Source organism: Mustela nigripes, chromosome 16 (genome assembly GCF_022355385.1).
Source record: "Mustela nigripes isolate SB6536 chromosome 16, MUSNIG.SB6536, whole genome shotgun sequence".
Taxonomy (NCBI): domain Eukaryota; kingdom Metazoa; phylum Chordata; class Mammalia; order Carnivora; family Mustelidae; genus Mustela; species Mustela nigripes.
Genome location: NC_081572.1, coordinates 50,805,135 through 50,826,585, shown reverse-complemented (window position 1 = coordinate 50,826,585; position 21,451 = coordinate 50,805,135). Strand labels below are relative to the sequence as shown.

Genomic DNA, 21,451 nt, shown 5'->3' with positions numbered 1-21,451 from the left:
CGCGCGCGGGGCGGCGGGGACGCGCGGGCGCTGAGGCCTGCGCGCCCGGCTGCGGGAGCCATGCGGCGGGCGAGGAGCAGCGCGGCCGCTAAGCCACGCGGGCAGAAGCGGCCCAGGGCCTCCGGTACCTCCGGGGCTCCCGCGGCCGCCCCCTCGGCCCCCAGCGCCAGCCGCGCCCGGCGCTCCGCGGGTCAGGCCGGGGGCGACAGCCGGGCGGCGGCGAGGCAGCCGTCGGCGAAGCGGCGGCCGAGGCAGTCGTCGCCGCGGGCCCAGGAGGCGGGCCCCGGGCAGCCGCCACCGGAGCTGCCGCCGCTGCCGCCGCCGCCGCCGCCGCCGACCCCCTCCACCCCGGCTGCCACTCTGCCTGACCTGGGCGACCAGCGGGAGCGCTGGGAGACGTTCCAGAAGCGACAGAGGCTCACCTTCGAGGGCGCCGCCAAGCTGCTGCTGGACACCTTGTGAGTGCGGCCGGGCACGGGAGCCGGCGCCACGCGGGCCCCCTCAGTGCGGGAGCGGCTGTCGCGCGGGCCGGGCCAGCTTTTCCAGTCTGCTTCTTTCCCGCACCGGGACCGACGCGTGGCCCAGCGTTAGCCCCGGGCGCGTCCCTCATTCGCACGGCCGCGTGCCTTGGTGCGGCCGTGCGGCCCTGGACCGGACAGGGCGCTGCGCCCCCGGAGCGTGTGGAGAGCCGCGCCGCGTCCTGGGACACAAAGGGTCTGTCCCGGGGACAGTCATCTCTCCTCTTGGAGCGCGGAAGGCGCGGGGGCCTTTCCCAGTGAAAGGAAGATAAACCCCACGACTTTGCGCCTACCTGACTCCCTTTTTATATTTGCGCACGTGTTTTTTTGGAGAGTGGGCGAGAGGGGGAGAAAAGCTTGAATAGTTTTGAACCCACCGGGAGGCGAGATCCCGTTATTGTTCCCGGCGCTCCCTCGGAGGGAGCGGGAGTGCGGGGGAGGGGGCATTGATCCCGGGTAGAAGCGCGCGCAAAGAGATGCTCGGTATTCTGAGCAGCGGCGCGGTACCCAGGGGGAGGGGGAGGGGGAGGCCTTGGTTCTCCGCCGAGTGATGCTCCCGGGTGGCCCGCTTTCCTTCGCTCCCAGCTTTGCTCCTGCGGGAGAAGAACCTCCATCCAGGTCCTTAGATCGCCAGGGGAGGATTTCAGAGTGTCTGGGATGTTCGAAATGAGCTATTAACTCTGGCAAAGGCCGCCCTCTTTTCTCCAAATGTGATAGCATCTAGATCCCTGCCCTGTAGAACAGTTGTGCTACAGAAAAATATTTTAGTGCCCCAATAATCTATCTATGCGCCCATTTTTTTTGTGAATTCCAAGGAGCGATCAAAACCACAGGAGAAAGAAAGAAAAACAAAAAACAAGGATAACCCACACTTGCATAACAATCTGAGGGTAACTCCTCTTCTTGAACAAAAACGTTCCTTTGTCCTTAATCCGGAAGAAGTTCTCTTAGTTAGGATGAGTCTTCTCGGAGATAAAATACTTGGTTTCCTGTGTGCTTCACTTTCTGATTTATCTTGGGTTAGGGGCTGAACATTTTTTAATATTCATCATTAAATATGTTTGAGCCCCTGTGGTGAGCCACCAGTTGATAAATGTAGGTGGTATAAAGATTCTCAGAAATGTAAAACTCAAATTTGAAGTAAATTTTTACTTTAAAACAAACTTGATAAATGGTCAAGAAAAAAGATTTTTACATGATAAAAGACAAGATTTTTTTTTTAACCTATCAGATAGGTGTGAGTGCATACATTTATTTAAATAACGAACCAGAGCTTGCTCACTCAGCTTATATGCAAAAAAGAATGTATAACTCTGCACTGTTTTTGTTGTTATTATTGTATAGAAAGAAGTCTGGAGGATTACATAGCTAGTAGTTAACTGTGGATCCCTTTCCTTTTTAACATCATCAAATATTGTAATGTTCTAATTTTTTTTTTTTTTACAACGAGCATTATTTGTGTATGCAGAAAAGATTTTAAATACATCAAGGAAACCGATTCAACTTGGAAGGAAAGGGGAGGGGGACATTCAGTCTTCATAATAAAAAAAAATGCAAATTAAAACTGCTGCAAGCTATTTTTCTGGTAATCATTGCTTGAGCAGGTGCAGTGAAATGTTCTCTCATTATTGAGAAGGGTTCAGCCCTTTTGGAGGTCAGTTTGACATTTTTCAGACTTAATAATGTTCCACTAAGGGTCTGGTTTTATGTATGTTTTAAGAGGATTAAAATAGTGTGTAATGTGTATGTATAGCTCTGTAAAGAGCCCTGTTTATGCAAAATCCTGGAGGGGAATATAGCAAAATTCCAAGAGCCTTTCTCAGAAGGCTTTTCCAAACCACCAGACTCAGGGCGCTTTGTCTTACTTTTTCATAACAGCCTGTGCTGCCTTTATCACAGTCCCTTAAAGATTGCTTGGGTAATTTGTTTGATGACTGCATGATGTTGGTAAGACCAGAAACCAGGTCTGCTGTACCTTGTTTACTGCTCTCTCTCTCCGGTGCCTTGCTCCGAAAAACTCTTAGTAGGTTTTTGACATGCAAACAACAATGTTTAAGTGGTAGGATTAGGTCCTTCACCCAACTCCCATGTACCATGTATCTGGAATGTTTTCTTTCTCACCACTTAATGGAATATGAGAAAGAAAAAAGAGAGGTCAGAGAAAAGGCTCTGAATCCTTTCTTTTATTTATTTCTATTATTTATTTAATTGCCAGTCCAGCCTCAAAAGCAGAAATACGTGGAAGGGGCCGTCGTGTAGAGAAGACTTTTGTCCTATCTTGCTTCCTTCTTCTAACAAGGAAGGAGAGAAGCAGCAGGTGCCGGTCGCCGAGGTCCCTATCTTTCTGATTTTTTTTGTTGTTGTTCTTCAGAAATCCTTATCTTTCTGATTTTTTTTTTTTTCTGGGGTTTAATTTAGTGAGTACCAGGGCCTGGTGAAGCATACGGGAGGTTGCCACTGTGGAGCTATTCGCTTCGAAGTTTGGGCCTCGGCCGACTTGCACATCTTCGACTGCAAGTGAGTGTTTCTCTCCCCAAGTTTCTGGAAAGGACTTCTTAGTTAAAACAGGGTCACCTCAAGCAGTATCTGGGGAGTCAGGGTACCCATGAAACAGCATCAGGGAGCTGATCGTTGTTGGCGTCAGGTGACAGGGACATAAGGGTTCATTGTTCTTTTTTATTTTTCTCCTTTTGTATGTGCTAGTTGTTTTCAGTAATAAGATTTTTTAAAACATGGGGGGGGCCTAAAAATAACTTGGCCCGCTGTTTGTGTGTGTGGTGTGTGGGGTGGTGTGTGTGTGTGTGTGTGAAAGAGAGCATTTCTACAGGAGAGCCCCCCAGGGATACAGAGTAAGGTCCCCCAGCTTCTGCCACTCAACGTCACCCCAGACCATACCGTCGGTGGGTTGACGGGGAGTGGTGGTCGCTGGACTTAGGTCAGTCTTGGTACTGAATGGGAAGCCTTGGGTGGGCACAGTCTTCCTAGGGGTCCAGAGTTGGGCTCAGGTGAAGGGGAAATGAGCGGAGGATGTGCATCCCGGGGAGCTTACCATGTTCCAGGCCCTCTGGCTCTGTTCTCCATGAGGCAGATGGTTCTGCCAGGATCTGTGGAGGGTTTCCTTTGAGCGCCTTCCTAGGCGTTGTGATAGAACAAGGACAGTGACTCCTGAACCAATAGTTAGCATATGACTCATGGTTCGCCGGGATCCAGTCCTGTTGTTAGAGAACTCTGTATGAAATCAGGAATTTTTGTCAAGGCGGACTGAGAAGAGGGTTTAGATTTCATCCCAAAGGTGATAATTTGGAGGGCCCATGTGACTCGGAGCTAGGCTTTCTGTGATTACAGAGATGGGAAGCGGGAAACGGAACCTTCCTTGTGCATTTTGGTGTGGGTATCCCAGAGGCCTCAGACTGTAGCTATGCCTGATACTTGTTTTGTAAGCATCTCTAGAATTTAACAGTTCCCTTCACTGTAATAAACTGGGGGGGGGGGGGGGTTTGGCAGGGATGTGGTTGCTATGGGCCTGGTTTTCCCAGTGCCAAAAGGGGCTTCCCCTCGGAGTCGGCCGGGGCCGGACAGGCTGGATGGGGCCCCATTGGAGCTTTTGGTGCTGTTCACAGCCTTGGAATTCCTCTGTCTTTTTGTAGCTGCAGCATTTGCAAGAAGAAACAGAATAGACACTTCATTGTCCCGGCTTCTCGCTTCAAGCTCCTGAAGGTTAGTGCTGAGAGCAGGCGTGAGGAGCCCCTGGCTTCTGGCAGGTGCCCGGGGGTGGGGGGTGCGGGCAGGTGGCAGGGAGCGGAGCAGGATCTCTTCCTCGATTTTCCTTGTCATCCCGGGTTTCATGCGTATTTCTGCAAGGTCATGTTATTTCCCCCCCTTTATATTTTGGATGCACATTTGATAGTACTGTGGAAACATTAAAAGACAATCAAAAAATAATATGATCACTCAAATCCTATCAACCAAAAGTAACCGCTGATTCATTTGGGTATATATCCTTGTTCATTATTTTCTACCTGGTAAATGGAGCTAAATAATAATGATGATATTGTATATGCCATTATCGAAGTAGGATTTTGTCTTTCGGTCTGCTCTATGACCGACTTTTATTATTTTCCACTGAAGAATATATGACTTAAACAAAATTTTTTTAATGGTGAATTCAAAATTTTCTTGAGGAACAGCTGACGTGTAACATTATTACTCTTAGGGGTACATCAGAATGATTCAATATTTGTATATATTGCAAAATGTTCAGCACAATTAAGTCTAGTTAACATTTGACACCAAATGTAATTAATTACAAAATCATTTTTTTTTCTTGCAATGAGGACTTTTTTTTTTTTTTTAAAGATTTTATTTATTTACTTGAGAGAGAGACAGTGAGAGAGAGCATGAATGAGGAGAAGGTCAGAGAGAGAAGCAGACTCCCCATGGAGCTGGGAGCCCGATGCGGGACTCGATCCCGGGACTCCAGGATCATGACCTGAGCCGAAGGCAGTCGTCCAACCAACTGAGCCACCCAGGCGTCCCAAGGACTTTTTTTTCTTTAAGATTTTATTTATTTATTTGACAGAGAGAGATCACAAGTAGGCAGAGAGGCAGGCAGAGAGAGAGAGGAGGAAGCAGGCTCCCTGCTGAGCAGAGAGCCCGATGCAGGGCTCAATCCCAGCACCCTGAGATCATGACCCGAGCCGAAGGCAGCGGCCTAACCCACTGAGCCACCCAGGCACCCCCCCCCATTTTATTTTTAAAGACTTTATTTATTTGAGAGAAAGAACGAGCAAAAGAGAGCACACAAGTGGGGGCAGGGACAGAGGGAGAGGGAGAAGCAGGCTCCCTGCTGAGTAAGGATTCTTATGTGGGACTGGCTCCCAGGACCCTAGGATCATGACCTGAGCCTAAGGCAGACACTTAATTGACTGAGCCACCCAGGCACCCCTCCATGCCATTTTATAACTGAAACTTTTTACCTTTTGATCTCCTTCACCCATTTTGCCCCCCTCCCCACCGGCCTGGCATTAAAATGGTGAATTTGATGGCATGTGAATTATATCCCAATTTAAAAAATCAAGTGCATGTCTAATACCAATAATGAATACTAGGAAACTGAGATTAAAACCGAGGTGCCATTTCTTTATTTCTTTCTTTTTTTTTTTTAAAGATTTTATTTATTTATTTGATAGAGAGACAGCAAGAGAAGAAACACAAGCAGGGGGAGTGGGAAAGGGAGAAGCAGGCTTCCTGCCAAGCAGGGACCTAGATGTGGGACTCGATCCCAGGACTCTGGGATCATGACCTGAGCTGAAGGCAGACGGTTAATGACAGCCACCCAGGCATCCTACCATCATACCATTTCAAGTAATGCAAAGAAAATTAAATAGTTAGGTGTTCAGCTAACAAAACATGTCCTTGATCTCTGTACTGAGTATTACAGGAAGCCAAGAAAGTTCCTGAAGAAGAACTTAATGAGTGGGTAGATACCATGTGTCTATAGACTGGGAATCCAACGCAGTATTGATGTTTGTTCTCCCCAAACTGTTTATGGGTTTAATACAATTTCTACCAAAATCCCAGGAAGGCTTTTGCAGACATATACAAGATTACTATCCATTTTTTTTAAAGACTTTATTTATTTATTTATTTATTTATTTGAGAGAAAGAGAGAGAGCATGAGCAGGGAATGGGGGCAGAGAGGGAGAGAATCTCAAGCAGGTTCCCCGCTGAGTGTGGAGCCTGAGGTGGGGCTCGATCACACGACCCTGAGATCATGACCTGAGCTGAAACCAAGAGCCAGTTGCTTAACCGACTGAGCCATCCAGGTGCCCCAAGATTACTGTAAAATTCACTTGGAAATACACAGGCCCCAAAATAGCTAAATTAATGTCCACAGAAAACAGTGAAGTGAGAGAAACTAACTGTACTCGGTATGGAAGCTTCTTCCATGGACATGGTCATCAAGGGAGTGGTCAGAAAGAGATGTGGATCCGTAGAAGAGAATCGAGGTGCAGTGGTAGACTCACTGCAGTTAGCTCAAATTATGTTTCAAACCTCCTGTTTCCTTGTTGATTTTCTGTCTGGGTGATCTACCCATTGATGGAAGTAGGGGTTAAAGCCCCCTGGTATTACTGTATTATTGTCTGTTTCTTTAATTTTCTTAATGGTTTCCTGATGAATCTAGGTGCCCCCATGTTAGGTATATTATTTACAACTGTCACATCCTCTTTTTTTTTTTTTTTAAGATTTTATTTATTTATTTGACACAGAGAGAGCACAAGTAACCAGAGCAGCAGGCAGAGAGAGGGGGGAAGCAGGCTCCCTGCTGAGTGGAGAGCCTGATGTGGGGCTCGATCCCTGGACCCTGAGATCAATGACCTGAGCTGAAGGCAGACGCTTAACCCACTGAGCCACCCAGGCAACCCCGTTACATCCTCTTGTCGGATTGTTCCCTTTGTCATTACATGGCGTCCTTCGTCTCTCCTTAATGGTATTTGTTTTCAGGTCTGTTTGGTCTGATGTCAGCATTGCTCTCCCTGCTTTCCTTTTGCCTCCATTTGCACGGTCAGTGTTTTTCCATCCCTTTACTTTCCATCTGCATCTGTCTTTAGGTCTGAAGTGAGTCTCGTAGGCAGCATACTGATGGGTCTTGCTGATTTAAAAAATGGTAACTTTATTATTCCAAGGAGTTTTCTTATGCTTGGTACAGATTTTGAAAGGTACAAAAGCAAATCTTCCCTCCATTCTCCCTCAGTCCCCAGATCTCTTCCTCCCCGCCCCACCCCGCAATCATTTCCTAATTTATTTATGCTCTTATTCCTGTACTTGCAGCATTTTTTTTTAAAAAAAGCATATTTCCTTATGTGAGTGTCCAGGAACAGTTTGCTATGTTTGAACTTCTAGGTCGGGTGCCATTTTTTCCCCAATTATAAACAACACTGTGGTGAACCTCCCTATGCGTAAGTCTCTGATAATTTTGAAGTTATTTCGTTCGGGTCGCTGGTCAAAGAATACAAGCTTTTGGGGTGCCTGGGTGGCTCAGTCGGTGAAGCATCTTCCTTTGGCTTGAATTGTGATCCTGGGGTCCTGGGATCCAGCCTCACATCTAGGTCCTTATTCGGCAGGGAGCCTGCTTCTCCCTCTGCTGCTCCCCCTGCTTGTACTCTCGCTGTCTCTGACAAATGAATAAAATAAGAAAAAGAAAAGGCTTTTGGTACTCTGTCGCTAATATGGGACTAATATGGGGCTTTCACTCTATCCTGGGTTCCCCTTGCCTCGATTGTGGCACAACACGCTTTGCTGTGCCCTTGCTGTAATGGTGTGTTTCATAGAGGAGACAGATGTACTATGGGGTCTCGGAGTGCCATCTTCTGTCACATCTGACCAGCCCCTGGCCTCGCAGGCTTGGCATTGAATAGATCAGCCCCTAACTGAGTGAAGGAATGTGTGAGTCCTGGTCTCTCCTAGTGAGTGAGATTTAATCCTAGACACTTGGGGCCACCTTGTCTCCTTTTCTTTGTTTGCCCGTTGATCCTTTGTGTGGGTGCCTGGCGGACAAGGGGGGCCCTTGGGCCACACACTGGTCCCCATATTCCCCATAAAGCCAGAGTGTGTTCTGCTCAGAAGCGTGCGAGAGGCTGTGGCCCAGTTCAGCTTCGCCCCAAGCGCCGGAGACCGATAGTTCCTGAAGGTGCCACCACGTAACAGCCTTAAGCTCTTGGGTCTCGGAATTGGTACTTTTTTCCCATTTTTCCCTCCTTGGGCCTGCTCGTCAGTGCATTTTCCTGGTGCTCTACGGCACCGCCCGTGGCCCCAGCCTGTTGAAGGGGTGTGTTTATGTGTTTTTGTTTTTTTAGCTTTTTTTAAAAAAAATTTTGTTTATTTATTAGAGGGAAAGCAGAGTGAAAAAGAGAGCATAGGGGGAAGGGCAGGGGGAGAGGGAGAAGCAGGGTCCCTCTGATGCCCCACTGAGCAGGGATCCCAATGCGGGACTCGATCCCACAACCCAGGGATATGACCCGAGCTGGAGGCTTAACTGACTGAGCCACCCAGGAGCCCCGATACAGCTTTTTATTCTTTTAATCTCGAAGCCCGTGGAGGGTTTTGAGCAGGGTGGTGACAAGGCCTGCTTCAGCGTTTTATTTTTTAAGATTTTATTTATTTATTTGACAGACAGATCACAAGTAGGCAGAGAGGCAGGCAGAGAGAGAGGAAGGGAAGCAGGCTCCTTGCTGAGCAGAGAGCCCAATTTGGGCTTGATCCCAGGACCCTGAGATCATGACCTGAGCAGAAGGTAGAGGCTTTAACCCATTGAGCAACCCAGGTGACCCTGCTTTAGCGTTTTAAAAGCTGGCTTGGCTGCAGTGTGGGGAGGTAGCTACGGAGACAGGTGGGTGGTTAGGAGGTTGCTGGGGTGGCCAGGCAACAGGCGATGGGAACGTGGGCTTGGGTGGTGGACATGGAGGTGGAAAGAAAATAGATACTTGAGATTTATGTTAGAGAAGTGGCTCTAGACCTTCAGTGAGTGCATGATTATGTGGACGGCGTGTTAGGGGCCCCGCTCCGGATTCTTTAGGTCTGGGAGGGGGACCTCGAGAAACAGAAAAGATTTCATTTATTTATTTATTTATTTTTAGAGAGAGCAAGTTGGGTGGGGGAGGAGAGCGAGAAAGAATGTCAAGCAGACTCCGCGCTGAGCGTGGAGCCCGACATGGGGCTTGATCTCACAACCCTGAGTCATGACCTGAGCCGAAACCAAGAGTTGGGCGCTCAACGGACTGAGCCACCAGGTGCCCCGAACTGTCTCAATCTTTTTAAAGGTTTCAAGTTTCTGAGTATCCCAGTTTCGTGAGTGCCCATCATTGCTTTGACCAGTCTTCTATTGACAGCTGTTTCCAGTTTTTCCCAGTCTTTAGGCTTGTTCTAAACAGTGCTGGAATGTCTGTATACATGTCACTGGACACGTATGAGGTTTGATTGTAGGATTAACTCCTAGAAGTGGAATTGCTGTGTTAAAGGATGTGTACATTTTCAAATGTTGGTAGATGTTGCCGAATTCTACCAGTTTATATTCCTACAGTATTGGAGAATGTACTGTTTGTCCAACTGTTTTTTATTGTGTCCTCCTGACAGTGAAAAAAAAAACCTCATTGCCGTTTCTGAGTGTGCCTATCATTTCGTAGGTGAAAGAGTGATTTGTTTTCCTTCTGCTCTGTCATTTTGCCCAGTTACCCATTTATCTTCTCCATTAAGGAAATGATCCTTGTGACCATGATGTCTGGCAAATATTCTTCTTCTTTTTTTTTTTTTTTAAGATTTTATTTATTTATTTGACAGAGAGAGCGGGAGAGGGAACAGAAGCAGGGGAAGTGGGAGAGGGAGAAGCAGGTCTCCCGCTGAGCAGGGAGCCTGACGCAGGGCCCCATCCCAGGGCCCTGGGATCATGACCTGAGCCACCCAGGCGCCCTCTGGTGAATACTCTTTTCCTTGTTTGTCCTTTATACGTGGATTCAAGTATAGTCAATAGTTGTCTTCAGATCCTGGGCAGAGCTGTTGGGGGACATGAAGAGCCCATCGCTAGGGTCACCTGTCTCCCCTTTGTGGCCTAGGAGGCAGGCATTTTCAGTTTTTACCCCCTGGAGTGGACAGGTCGCGCTACCTTGCTGAGGAGCTGGGACAGCTGGAGGCTAAGTCGTCCTGTGTGCACTTGACTAAGAGAAACCACGAGCCTCTGTGCTCCGGCCTGAGGTGGCTCTGGGCAGCGTGGGCGGGTCCCTGTCCTTGCGATGCCTCTGTCTCTGTGGGAGACTGGACATGTCCTCAAAACCCGGAGAGCCCTATAGAAGGGCGTCCCCTACCCATGGAGCCTTTTAAAAGAGTGGATTTTTTTATGACCAAAAAAAAAAAAAAGAAAAGAGGGGCACCTGGGTGGCTCAGTGGGTTAAGCCGCTGCCTTCGGCTCAGGGTCCTGGGATCGAGTCCCGCATCGGGCTCTCTGCTCAGCGGGGAGCCAGCTTCCTCCTCTCTCTCTCTGCCTTTCTGCCTACTTGTGATCTCTGTCAAATAAATAAATATAAATCTTTAAAAAAAAAAAAAAAGAAAAAATAGAAAAGAAAAGAGAAAGAATCTCTTTGCAAAAGGGAACCTCTCTTTCGCCCGTTCCTCTGCAGGGAGCCGAGAACATAACCACTTACACGTTCAACACGCACAAAGCTCAGCACACCTTCTGTAAGAGGTGCGGCGTCCAGAGTTTCTACACTCCGCGCTCCAACCCTGGAGGCTTTGGTGAGTGAAGGAAGCTGGCTGCCCATGCCGTAGGGGACATGGGGACACCTGCGGCCGCCCTGGGTTCATTGGCCAATTGCTAGGCTGGGCGCTGGCCTATCCCGCTTGCCTCTTGCTAGGCCGGGCTGTGGACTGGGGGTCTCAGAAGCACATGGCTCTTCAGCAACGCTCTTTTCCAGGGATGGGTTAGAAGATCGGCTCTGGTCACCCATCCAGATCCTGCCTTCATTTGCTGGGTGCTGACTGTGGAGGGGTAGACCCGGAGGACAGGGGAGGGGCCCGGTTGGAGGGGAGGGACAGGGTGGTAGGGGAGCGGATTTTCACCCCGAGGATGGTTCAGAGAGTGAGGAGTACTGATAATGGTGTTAAAAATGATTGCATTTAAAAAAAACTTTTTTTTCAGTTTGTTTAAAATGTAAACAGTGAGAATCCCCAAGCCTCTCCTCGTCAGGTCCGACTTGGATCTGAGTCCAGTAAACAGCCCTCAGATGGTTGTTCAGAATGACACCAGTTGCGGTGTAAAAAGTGACAGTCAAGAAATTTTGCTTTCTTTTTTTTTTTTAAAGATTTTATTTATTTATTGTCAGAGAGAGAGCACAATCGAGTGCAAGTAGGGGGAGCCGCAGGCAGAGGGAGAAGCAGATTCCCCGCTGAATAGGGAGCCTGATGCAGGTCTCGATCCCAGGACCCCGGGATCAAGACCTGAGCTGAAGGCAGATGTGTAACCAACTGAACCACCCAGGTGTCCCCCCAAAAATTTTTTTAAAGCAATCTCTACGACCAATGTGGGACTTGAACACACCACCCTGGGATCAAGAGTTGCGTGCTCCGTGGACTGAGCCAGCCAAGCGTCCCCATCCCACCCCATTTCTTTAGCAGCTCCTCTGGGTTCCTCATCCGCCACGTGGGGAGGCCTTCCTGCCTGTCTTAAGACTCAAGAAAGGCTTTTGGAAAGTAGAAAATCCTATAAAGCCGGGCAAGTGTTTAATACTTAGAAAGTTTTACCAAAACCCTGGACGGGGCCGGTGAATTCTTCACACTGCCAGTCTGAGGTTGCTCTAGGCTTGGATTTTGGTACTGTGGGCTCTCAGCGTGGTACTGAGTGCTCTCCAGCCCTGGCATCCCCGGCTTGGGGAGTCTGACCCCTGAGAGCTAGGAAGGAAAGGGAGCCGGGAGGCTGCCGTTGCAGGGTTCTAAGCTTTAACAGTGATTGCAGCTGGTGCTCGAAGGTGTGGGTTTGTCTGCGAGCCGCTCTCATTCACACCCGGGACCTTTCTCTGTGTCCCCTCCGCCAGGAATCGCTCCCCATTGCCTGGATGAGGGCACTGTGCGGAGTGTGGTCATCGAGGAGTTCAACGGGACCGATTGGGAAAAGGCCATGAAGGAGCACAAGACCATCAAGAACATGTCTAAGGAGTGAGCTCCTGCTTCTCCCGTCCCGAAAAGGAGGAACTGTGGGAGCCAGCCGCCGTGCGCTGGTGGTGCCCGTGAGTGTGGCTGACGCAGGCCACTGGTCCTGACGGCCCGCGGCCACCCTGATCTCCGCAGTTTGCTCAGCCACCAGCTTCTTTAGGCAGCTCTTCGTCCTTCCAGCCCAAATTTTGACGTAGGCTAGTCATCCTTTCTCTTCTCAACTTTTGTGTGATCTTTTAGAAAAATAAATATTTTTAACATGAAAGCAGTCACTGTGGTTTGTCATTTTCTCTGCTGCTTTGATTTTCGTCCTGAGGCCAGGCAATTTCGTCTCGGATGTTTATCCACCACTGTTACAATGTATGTGACCAGGGTTACCTGTGTGGCTCAGTGGGTTAAAGCCTCTGCCTTCGGCTCAGGTCATGATCCCAGGGTCTTGGGATCGAGCCCCTGATCAGGAACCTCTGCTCAGCAGGGAGCCTGCTTCCTCCTCTCTCTGCCTGTCTCTCTGCCTCCTTGTGTTCTCTGTCTGTCAAATAAATAAATTTCTTTTAAAAGTCCTTAAAAAAAATGTGTGCGACCAAACTGGTGGGGAGAGATGAGAAGACGAATATTTACGAAACACCTGTAAGGTTGTGCATGGTCGAAAGCCACGTGAGTTGTAAAGATGAGAGCTCTAGGAGTTCAGAGGAGAGAGAAGGCTGGATAAAGAAGAGCAGGGGACCTACTAACGAGTTTTTTTTTTCTTCTTCTTTATGATTTTATTTATTTATTTGACGGATACAGCGAGAGAGGAAACACAAACAGAGGGAGTGGGAGAGGGAGAAGCAGGCTCCCTGCTCAGCAGGGAGCCTGATGTGGGGCTCGATCCCAGGACCCTGAGATCATGACCTGAGCCGAAGGCAGATACTTAATGACTGAGGCCCCCAGGTGCCCCTTTTCTTTTTGCCTTTTTTTTTTTTTTTAAGGTAAATCGGCTTCTGATTTTTTTTTTTAATTGGGGTCAAATACCTATAACATGAAATTGACCATCTTAACTGTCTTTTTTTTTTTAAGATTTTTTACTTATTTTTTGACGGATTGAATGAACACAAACTGGGGGAGGGCCGAAGGGAGAAGACTCCCTGCTGAGCAGGGAGCCTGATGAGGGTCTCGATCCCGGGACCTGAGCTGAAGGCAGACGCCCAATGGACCAAGCTGCCCAGGCACCCCCCACCGTAACCACCTGTAACTGTCCAGTTGAACGGTGTTGACTTCATTCGCACTCGTGCAGCCAACTTCCAGAACTCTGTCTTCCAGAACTAAATCTCTACACCCATTAAACAACAACCTGGATTCTCTGTTTTCACATGAAGCAAGATTTGGGAAGGTCGAATGGAAAAGTAACTGTGTGAACAGAGGTCAGGGCCCAGAGTAAGGCCAGACTGGACAGCAGCCTTCCGATGGGAGGAAGCAGTAGAAGAGATTAAAAAAATGTGCTGGAAGCTGGACTGTGGACAGTCTTGGATATTAAGCTCAGGAATTTGAACTTTACAGGTTTTGGGGAGGCTCCAAATAGCTTTGAACAGGATGAGGAACACCTGGCCCATTTTGAATGGTTCCCCTGTGCCACCCCCCCAAAACCTTGCTCCCCATTGCTGTTTATTATAATTAAGTCAACTTTCCCAGAGCATTCCTTTCGCTCCCAAACACTGAGTGTGTATATAATAGCACGTGCTTAAAAAACACTCACTCTTTGTTTAGGGACACTGATGAATCATGCATCGACTTTGCAAAGTAGACTAGCCAAAGAGATGGAACAGGGAGAGGAAAGAACAGAGGGACTGGGGTTCTGTGTGGTCACCATGTCTTCCAAGTCGGCCGATGACACTTTAAGGCTATGATGAGCTGGTTGGAAATTACACCGGGAAAACACGAGTACCTGATCTACATTTCCTATTGCAAGATTGCATGAAAACACATACTTTTGTGGACCTTTCAGAAACCTCAGTGACATCATCCTGGGCCTTTTCTGCAGCCTGCCTTTTTAATGACCTCTTGATCTTTTCCTGTCAATACACATGTCCTCATTATGGATGGTTACTCAGAATTGCATGATATGGATATAGTATTTTCTTTTTTTTTTAAGATTTTATTTATTTATTTGACAGTAGGCAGAGAGGCAGGCAGAGAGAGTGGGGGAAGCAGGCTCCCCACCACGCAGAAAGCCCGATGCGGGGCTCGATCCCAGGACCCCGGGATCATGACCCGAGCCCGAGGCTGAGGCTCTAACCCACGGGGCCACCCATGTGCCCCTGGATATAGTTTATTGAACTGGTTGTTTTGTTCATGGTTTTTTTTTTTTGTCATGGAAAATTGAGTTTCCAGTTTCTCCTTTCTAGTGAATATTGACGGAGAACATCCTCTCCTATGCCTCTTTTTATACTTGGATCTTTGGGGATCATTGTTGTATGTCTTCTGCATTCACTAGAGGAAGGAAATGGTTCTAAACATTCCCGAGAATTTCCCCAAGTCAGCCTCCACTGGCTGAGTTAGTGGATATGCAAGTGATGGGAAATCTTTCAGATTCTTCTTTTCTTTCCTGAAATCAATTTTCCCTTTATTTATTTATTTATTTATTTATTTATTTATTTATTTATTTATAAATTGTATTTATTTATTTGACAGAGAGATCACAAGTAGACAGAGAGGCAGGCGAAGAGAGAGGAGGGACTGAGCAGAGAGCCGGATGCGGGGCCCAATCCCAGGACCCCGGGATCATGACCTGAGCCAAAGGCAGAGGCTTAACCCACTGAGTCAGCGCCCTCAACCTTCCCTTTAAAAGTGGGAGGCCCAAGGGCCAGTGCTTGCTTTTGTGACCGATGAGAAGAAGCTCCAGGCTGGTTCCTCCATACCCCCTCCCAGGGGAGTTAGGGCAGCCTTGTCTATGAGCCTCTATGGTTGCTCCGGTTCCAGGCGGACCTATGGGTTCCGAGGGAGCACGCTTTGGCTATTGCCTGGCGTTTCCTTCCAGCAGCAATGCTGTGGCTATCTGACCTGGGTCTGGGCGGAAGTCACACTTGAGCATTCAGAGCTCACGGGCTCTGATGAACGAGAGTTCTTTCCTGTACACCTAGCCTATTCCAGACTGCTGAGACCTCTCCTCAGTGCACTTACTTACACCACATGTTAGGGGAGCCTGGTTGACTCAGGCCCCAGAGCATACGACTCTTGATCTCAGGGTCCTGGGTAGGACCCCATCTTGGGTGTGGGCCCTTCTTAGATAAATAAATAAATAAATGACTCCCTTAAAAAAAAATCACTATTCAAAGTAAAAATAAAAGGGGAGCACCTGGGTGGCTCAGTGGGTTAGGCCTCTGGCTTCAGCTCAGGTCATGATCTCGGGGTCTTGAGATCGAGCCCCACATGGGGCTCTCTGCTCAGCGGGGACCCTGCTTCCCCCTCTCTCTCTGCCTGCCACCGTGCCTTCTTGTGATCTCTGTCTCTGTTCAATAAATTAAAAAAAAAACAAAAAAAAATTAGACCACATGTTAATCAGCTTTTAATTACTGCCGACTCCACTTTCCATGTGGGTTTTCTTTATAGTGTTAGAAAAGGGACGGGAGCCCCACTGACGGGTGAGAACCGCACAGTGGGGACAAGTAGGACTCCGCCTTGACCAAGACCAAGACCAAGACCAGGACCCCTGAGAACTAGAGCTATATATTTGTTCCCCAACCTCTTGTGGTCCCAAGAACATAAACGTTCTGTAACCCCAGGGGCTATTCCATCCTGCTCTGTGTGTCTCTCCATAAAGGCTGACATAAGGGTCACTTTTCACAGAATTCATCAGCTTTACACATTCTTTTATGCACCAGCTAACCTCGATGCTTTTTACCACTCACAGATGAGATGGGTGGTCTCCAGGGTCAGGGATGTATCCCTCCAGGAAACCCTCCCCTGATCTATGTGAAGAAAATGTTGGAATTTTAATTTATCCTTTTAAAATTTCTTTTCTGTGTATGCTTTGAAATGTGTGTAGTATCACTTAAAACATATATGTTGGGTTTTTTTGGGGGGTGTCTTTTATTCCTTTTTTTAAAAGACTATTTTTGGGAGAGAGAACAGAGCACCAAGGGGGGCGGGGGAGGGTCATAAGGTGAAGCAGACTCCCCACTGAGCAGGGAGCCTGATGCAGGATTCAATCCCAGGACCTCAGGATCATGACCTGAGCCAAAGGCAGACACTTAGCCAACTGAGCCACCCAGGCACCCCCTAGTTTCTATTTCTTGAGAATAAATGCATGCACATGGAATTACCCAGTCAAGGAATACATACATCTTGAATGTTTTTTGACATACTGATTTCCAGAAGGTTCTACCATCTTGTGTTTTCTCCAGCAGCATACATGTGTCCATACCCTCACCCACAGAACACTGGGGATTATTATTTATAGAAATCTTCACACAATAGAAAAGTGAAAAGTGGCATTTTCTTTTGTGTTTCTTTTGTTGGTAGTGTGATTTATTTTTTCCCCATTTACGGTGTGTATGTGTGTGTGTGAGAGAGAGAGAAATACCTATTCATGTCCTCTGCAGTCTTCAATTTCCTTACTAGAAACCTCTCCCACCCTAGTCCAATTGCCACCTTCAGTGAAAAATGGATTTTCTTTCTTTCTTTTTTAATTTTTATTTTTAAGTAATTCTACACCCTGCATGGGGCCCAAACCCACAGCCCCGATATTCAGAGTCACGTGCTCTACCGACTGAGACAGTCAGGAGCCCCTGAAAAATGGATTTTCATTTTTGCTTTCCTTTGCTAGCTCTGGCTACTACTTAGGCTGAAGAGTTTTTCACGTTTATCGTTGGGCATTTGGATTTGAGTGTTGTAACATTTTAAAATTTTTTGTTGTGAAATACCTGTCTTTTACTTTACATCTTATAGGCTTCCAGCCTAGCTGGGAAGGTCTGCCCCACTTCAAGGTACATATGCATTTAGTCCCCCAAATTTCCTAAGTATTATTTTAATATTTTGATTTCTACATGAAAATCTGTAATTCTTCTAGGAGGTATTTTTGTATTTGGTATAAGGTAGGGAGTTTTTTCTTCCAAATGCCTGACCAACCACACACTTTCATTAAATACTTTCTTACTAATTGAACATAATAAAAAAGGGAAAAAAAGGAAAATAAAAATAAAATAAACTGACAAACAACAACAACAACAAAATGCTTTCTCACTGAATTAAAATGCCACCTTTATTGGGGTGCCTGGTTGGCTCAGTCAGTTAAGCACCTGATCCTTCTTTGATTTTTTAGATTTATTTATTTATTTGTTTGTTTGTTTGTTTGTTTTAGAGAGAGAGCGAGCATGGGAGGGACGGACAGAGAAACTCAAGAGGACTCCGCCTGGACACAGAGCCCGAGGCAGGACTCAGTTCCACAACCCTGACATCACAACCTGAGCATAAACCAAGAGTGGGGTGCGCAACTGACTGTGCCACCCAGGCGCCCCAAGCATCTGACTCTTGACCTCATCTCAAGTCTTGATCTCAGAGTTGTGAGTTCAAGCCCCGTGCTGGGTCCCATGCTGGGACCCACTTTCAAAACAAAACAAAAAAAATAAAAAAATAAAGTATCACCTTTATCATAGAGTAGTTTTTTGATAATTTGAATTTGTGTCCAGATCTTCTCTTCTGTTCAACATGGGTTTACTCCAGTATTTATATCTTTTTTTTTTTTTTTCATTTTAAATAACTGTTTTTGGGCGCCTGGGTGGCTCAGTTGGTTAAGTGACTGTTTTCAGCTCAGGTCATGATCTGAGAGGCCTGGGATCGAGTCCCGCATCGGGCTCCCAGCTCTATGGGGAGTCTGCTTCTCCCTCTGACCTTCTCAGCTCTCATGCTCTCTCAAATAAATAAATAAGTAGAATCTTTTTTTTTTTTTTAAAGATTTTATTTATTTATTTGATAGACAGAGATCACAAGTAGGCAGAGAGGCAGGCAGAGAGAGAGGAGGAAGCAGGCTCCCTGCAGAGCAGAGAGCCTGATGCGGGGCTCAATCCCAGGACTCTGGGATCATGATCTGAGCGGAAGACAGAGGCTTTAACCCACTGAGCCACTCAGGTGCCCCTAGAATCTTTATATAAATAAATAACTGTTTTGAGGGGCGCCTGGGTGGCTCAGTAGGTTAAGCCTCTGCCTCCTGCTCAGGTCATGATCCCAGGATTCTGGGATCAAGCCCCACATCAGCCTCCCTGCTTGGCGGGAAGCCTGCTTTCCCTCTCCCACTCCCCCTGCTTGTGTTCCCTCTCTCACTGTGTCTCTCTCTCTGTCACATAAATAAATAAAATCTTTAAAAATAAATAAATAAATGAAATAAAATACAAACAAGATTCGTAGTCTGTCGTGTTTACTTCGCATTTACAAAGCTAGCACGTCAGACAAGTATCACCAGTTTCCGAGAGTGATGCCAAGTGTATCGTAGAGGGAACTAGAACATTTTAATGTAATCTTATGTTCACACTATTTCTTGAACTGAGATATAATTCACATACCATAATTCACCCTTTTCAGAGGTCTGGGTTTTAGTCTATTCACAAGCGTGTCCAACCTTCAGCACATTTTCATCTCCCTGTGTTCATTGGCAGGCACTCCTTTCCTCAATCCCCAAGCCCTGGAAACCACTGATCTCTTTCTGTCTCTACAGATTTGCCTATTCTGGACATTTCATATAAATGGAATCTACCATATGTGGCCTTTGTGTCTGGTGTTCATTCAGCATCACGTTTCCAAAGTTCATCCTCATTGTAGCGTGTGTTGGGACTTCATTTCTTTTTATGGCGGAGTAATAAACAAAATGCCATATTTTGTTTATTTTTCATCAGTGGATGGACATTTGGGTTTTATGAATGAGGCTGCTCTGAACACTCGTTTACAAGTCTCTGTATGAACATATTTTTCATAGACTTAGAAATGCAATTGCTAGGTCCTATAGGAAATCTTGAAGTTACTAAGGAACTGTGAAATTGTCTTCCACAGTAGCTACACCATTTTACATTCCCACCAGAAATACATGAGGGCTCTCATCACTCCATATGCTCACCGAGTCTTGTTCTTCAGTGTTTGTTAGTCTGTTTGTTTTAATCATAGCCATCCTAGTGGGTGCCAAGTAGTATCTTATAGTGTGTGTGTGTGTGTGTGTGTGTGTGTTTAATATTTTATTTATTTATTTGACATATAGAGAGGCAGTGAGAGAGGGAACATAAGCAGGGGGAATGGGAGAGAGGGAAGCAGGCTTCCCACCGAACAGAGAGCCCAATGTGGGGGCTCGATCCCAGGACCCTGGGACCATGACCTGAGCTGAAGGCAGACGCCTAACGACTGAGCCACCCAGGCACCCCTCTCATTGTGTTGTTATTGGTATTTTGTTCAAGACTAGTGATTGTTGGCTATTTGTATATCTTCTGGAAGAATTGTATATCCATGTCTTTTGCCTATTTTTTTTTTGTTGAGTTGTAAGGGTTCTTTATATATTTTGGATACTAGATCCTTATCAAATAAACGATTTGCAAATACTTTCTCCCATTTCATTTTTTTAAAGATATTATTTATTTGACAGAGAGAGAGAACAAGCGGTGGGAGTGGCAGGCTGATGGAGAGGGAGAAGCAGGCTCCCAACTGAGCAAGGAGCCCAATGCAGGGCTCGATCCCAGAACCCCTTGATCATGACCCGAAGGGCTTAACTGACTACACCACCCAGGCACCTTCCATTTCATTTTCTTGATGGTGTCCTTTGAAGCACAAGTTTTCTATTTTTTCTTCTGCTTGTACGTTTGCTGTCATATTTAAGAAACTGTGGTCAGGGTGTCTGGGTAGCTCAGCTGGTTAAGTGTCCGCCTCTTAGTTTCTGCTGGGGTGCTGATCTTGTGGTTGTGATATCCGGCCCCACGTGGGGCTCTGCACTCAGCCTGGAATCTGCTTCAGATTCTCTTTCCCTCTCCCTGCTGCTCATTCTCTCTCTCTCTCTCTCAAATAAATAAATAAACAAAATCTTAAGAAAAAAATAAAAGAGGGGTGCCTGGATGGCCCAGTGGGTTAAGAAATAAAATCTTTAAAAACAAAACAAAAATGAAAAACAACTTAGGTGATGATGATGATGATAGCCTCATTCCCCCGAAGTCCACTGAGTTTCGGACTGCTGGGTCTTGGTACATAGTCTTTATTTAAGTTGTATTCTTTTCTCCTGTTTTTCTTAAAAGCTGTTACAGAAACAGTGACTGAATTTTATTAATCTCACAGCACCTATAAATAAAAGAATAGAATATGGCTTTTCTTCTTAATTTGTTGCTGTAATGAATTATGTTGATGCATTTCCCCAAGTGAGACCATTGTGACATTTTAGAATAATATCCTGCTCTGTCATTGAACAATATTCCTTTTGATGTCCTGCTGGATTCAATTGGCCAGTATTTTCTTTTACATTTTTGCATACCCCAGAGATACTGGTGGTTGGTTTCCAGACAGCCACAATCAAGTGAATACTACAATAAAATGAGTCAAATGAATTTTTTGGTTTCCTAGTGTGTATAAAATTATGTTTACACTATAATATGTATATTAACATTATGTCTGAAAAGAAGCACACACCTTAATTAAAAATATTGTATTGCAGGAGCTTGGGTGGCTCAGTTGGATGGTGTCTGCCTTCGGTTCAGGTCACGATCGGGAAGTCCCAGGATCGAGTCCCGCCCCGGGCTCCCTGCTCAGCGGGGTGTCTGCTTCTCCCTCTGTCCCTCCCCCCTCTCATATGTTTTGTCTGAAATAAATAAATAAAATCTTTCAAAAAACTCTTTATTGCTAAAAAGTGCTAACCATCATCTGAGTTTTCAGTGAGTTGTCTTCTTTTTGTTGGTGGAGGGTCTTAACTTGATGTTGATGGCTGCCCACTGATCAGGCTGGTGGCTTTGGAGGTTGGGGTGGCCGTGGCAATTTCTTAAAATAACAGTGAAATTTGCCGCATCAGTTGCCTGACTCTACCTTTCACGAACAATTTCTCTGTAGCATTCGATGCTGCTGGATAGCATTTTACCCACAGTAGAATTTCTTTCAAAGTCAGAATCGGTCCTCTCAAACTCTGCTGCCACTTTATTAACTCAACTTATGAAATATTCTTCTCTCTCTCTCTCTCTCTTTTATTTAGAGGGGGCAAGGGACGGAGGGAGAGAGAACCTTAAGCGGGCTCCACGCTCTGACGCGGG

The 21,451-nt window shown here is 46.6% G+C and overlaps 1 protein-coding gene across 4 annotated transcripts; it reads left to right on the top strand.

Moving 5' to 3' along the window:
• The first annotated feature begins 13 nt into the window (after positions 1 to 13).
• CENPV (centromere protein V) lies at positions 14 to 21,059 on the top strand. Of its 4 annotated transcripts, XM_059379351.1 has the most exons (6): positions 14 to 458; positions 2,937 to 3,035; positions 4,166 to 4,235; positions 10,688 to 10,802; positions 17,551 to 17,619; positions 20,866 to 21,059. In XM_059379351.1, the coding sequence occupies exons 1-6, from the start codon at positions 61 to 63 to the stop codon at positions 21,024 to 21,026; spliced, it is 912 nt and encodes a 303-aa protein (XP_059235334.1). In that variant the 5' UTR covers positions 14 to 60; the 3' UTR covers positions 21,027 to 21,059. The 4 variants fall into 4 exon arrangements, with proteins under 4 accessions (XP_059235334.1, XP_059235337.1, XP_059235336.1 ...); XM_059379354.1 differs by lacking the exon at positions 10,688 to 10,802 and having other exon boundaries at positions 20,866 to 21,033; XM_059379353.1 differs by lacking the exon at positions 20,866 to 21,059 and having other exon boundaries at positions 17,551 to 17,904.
• The last annotated feature ends 392 nt before the right edge of the window (positions 21,060 to 21,451 follow it).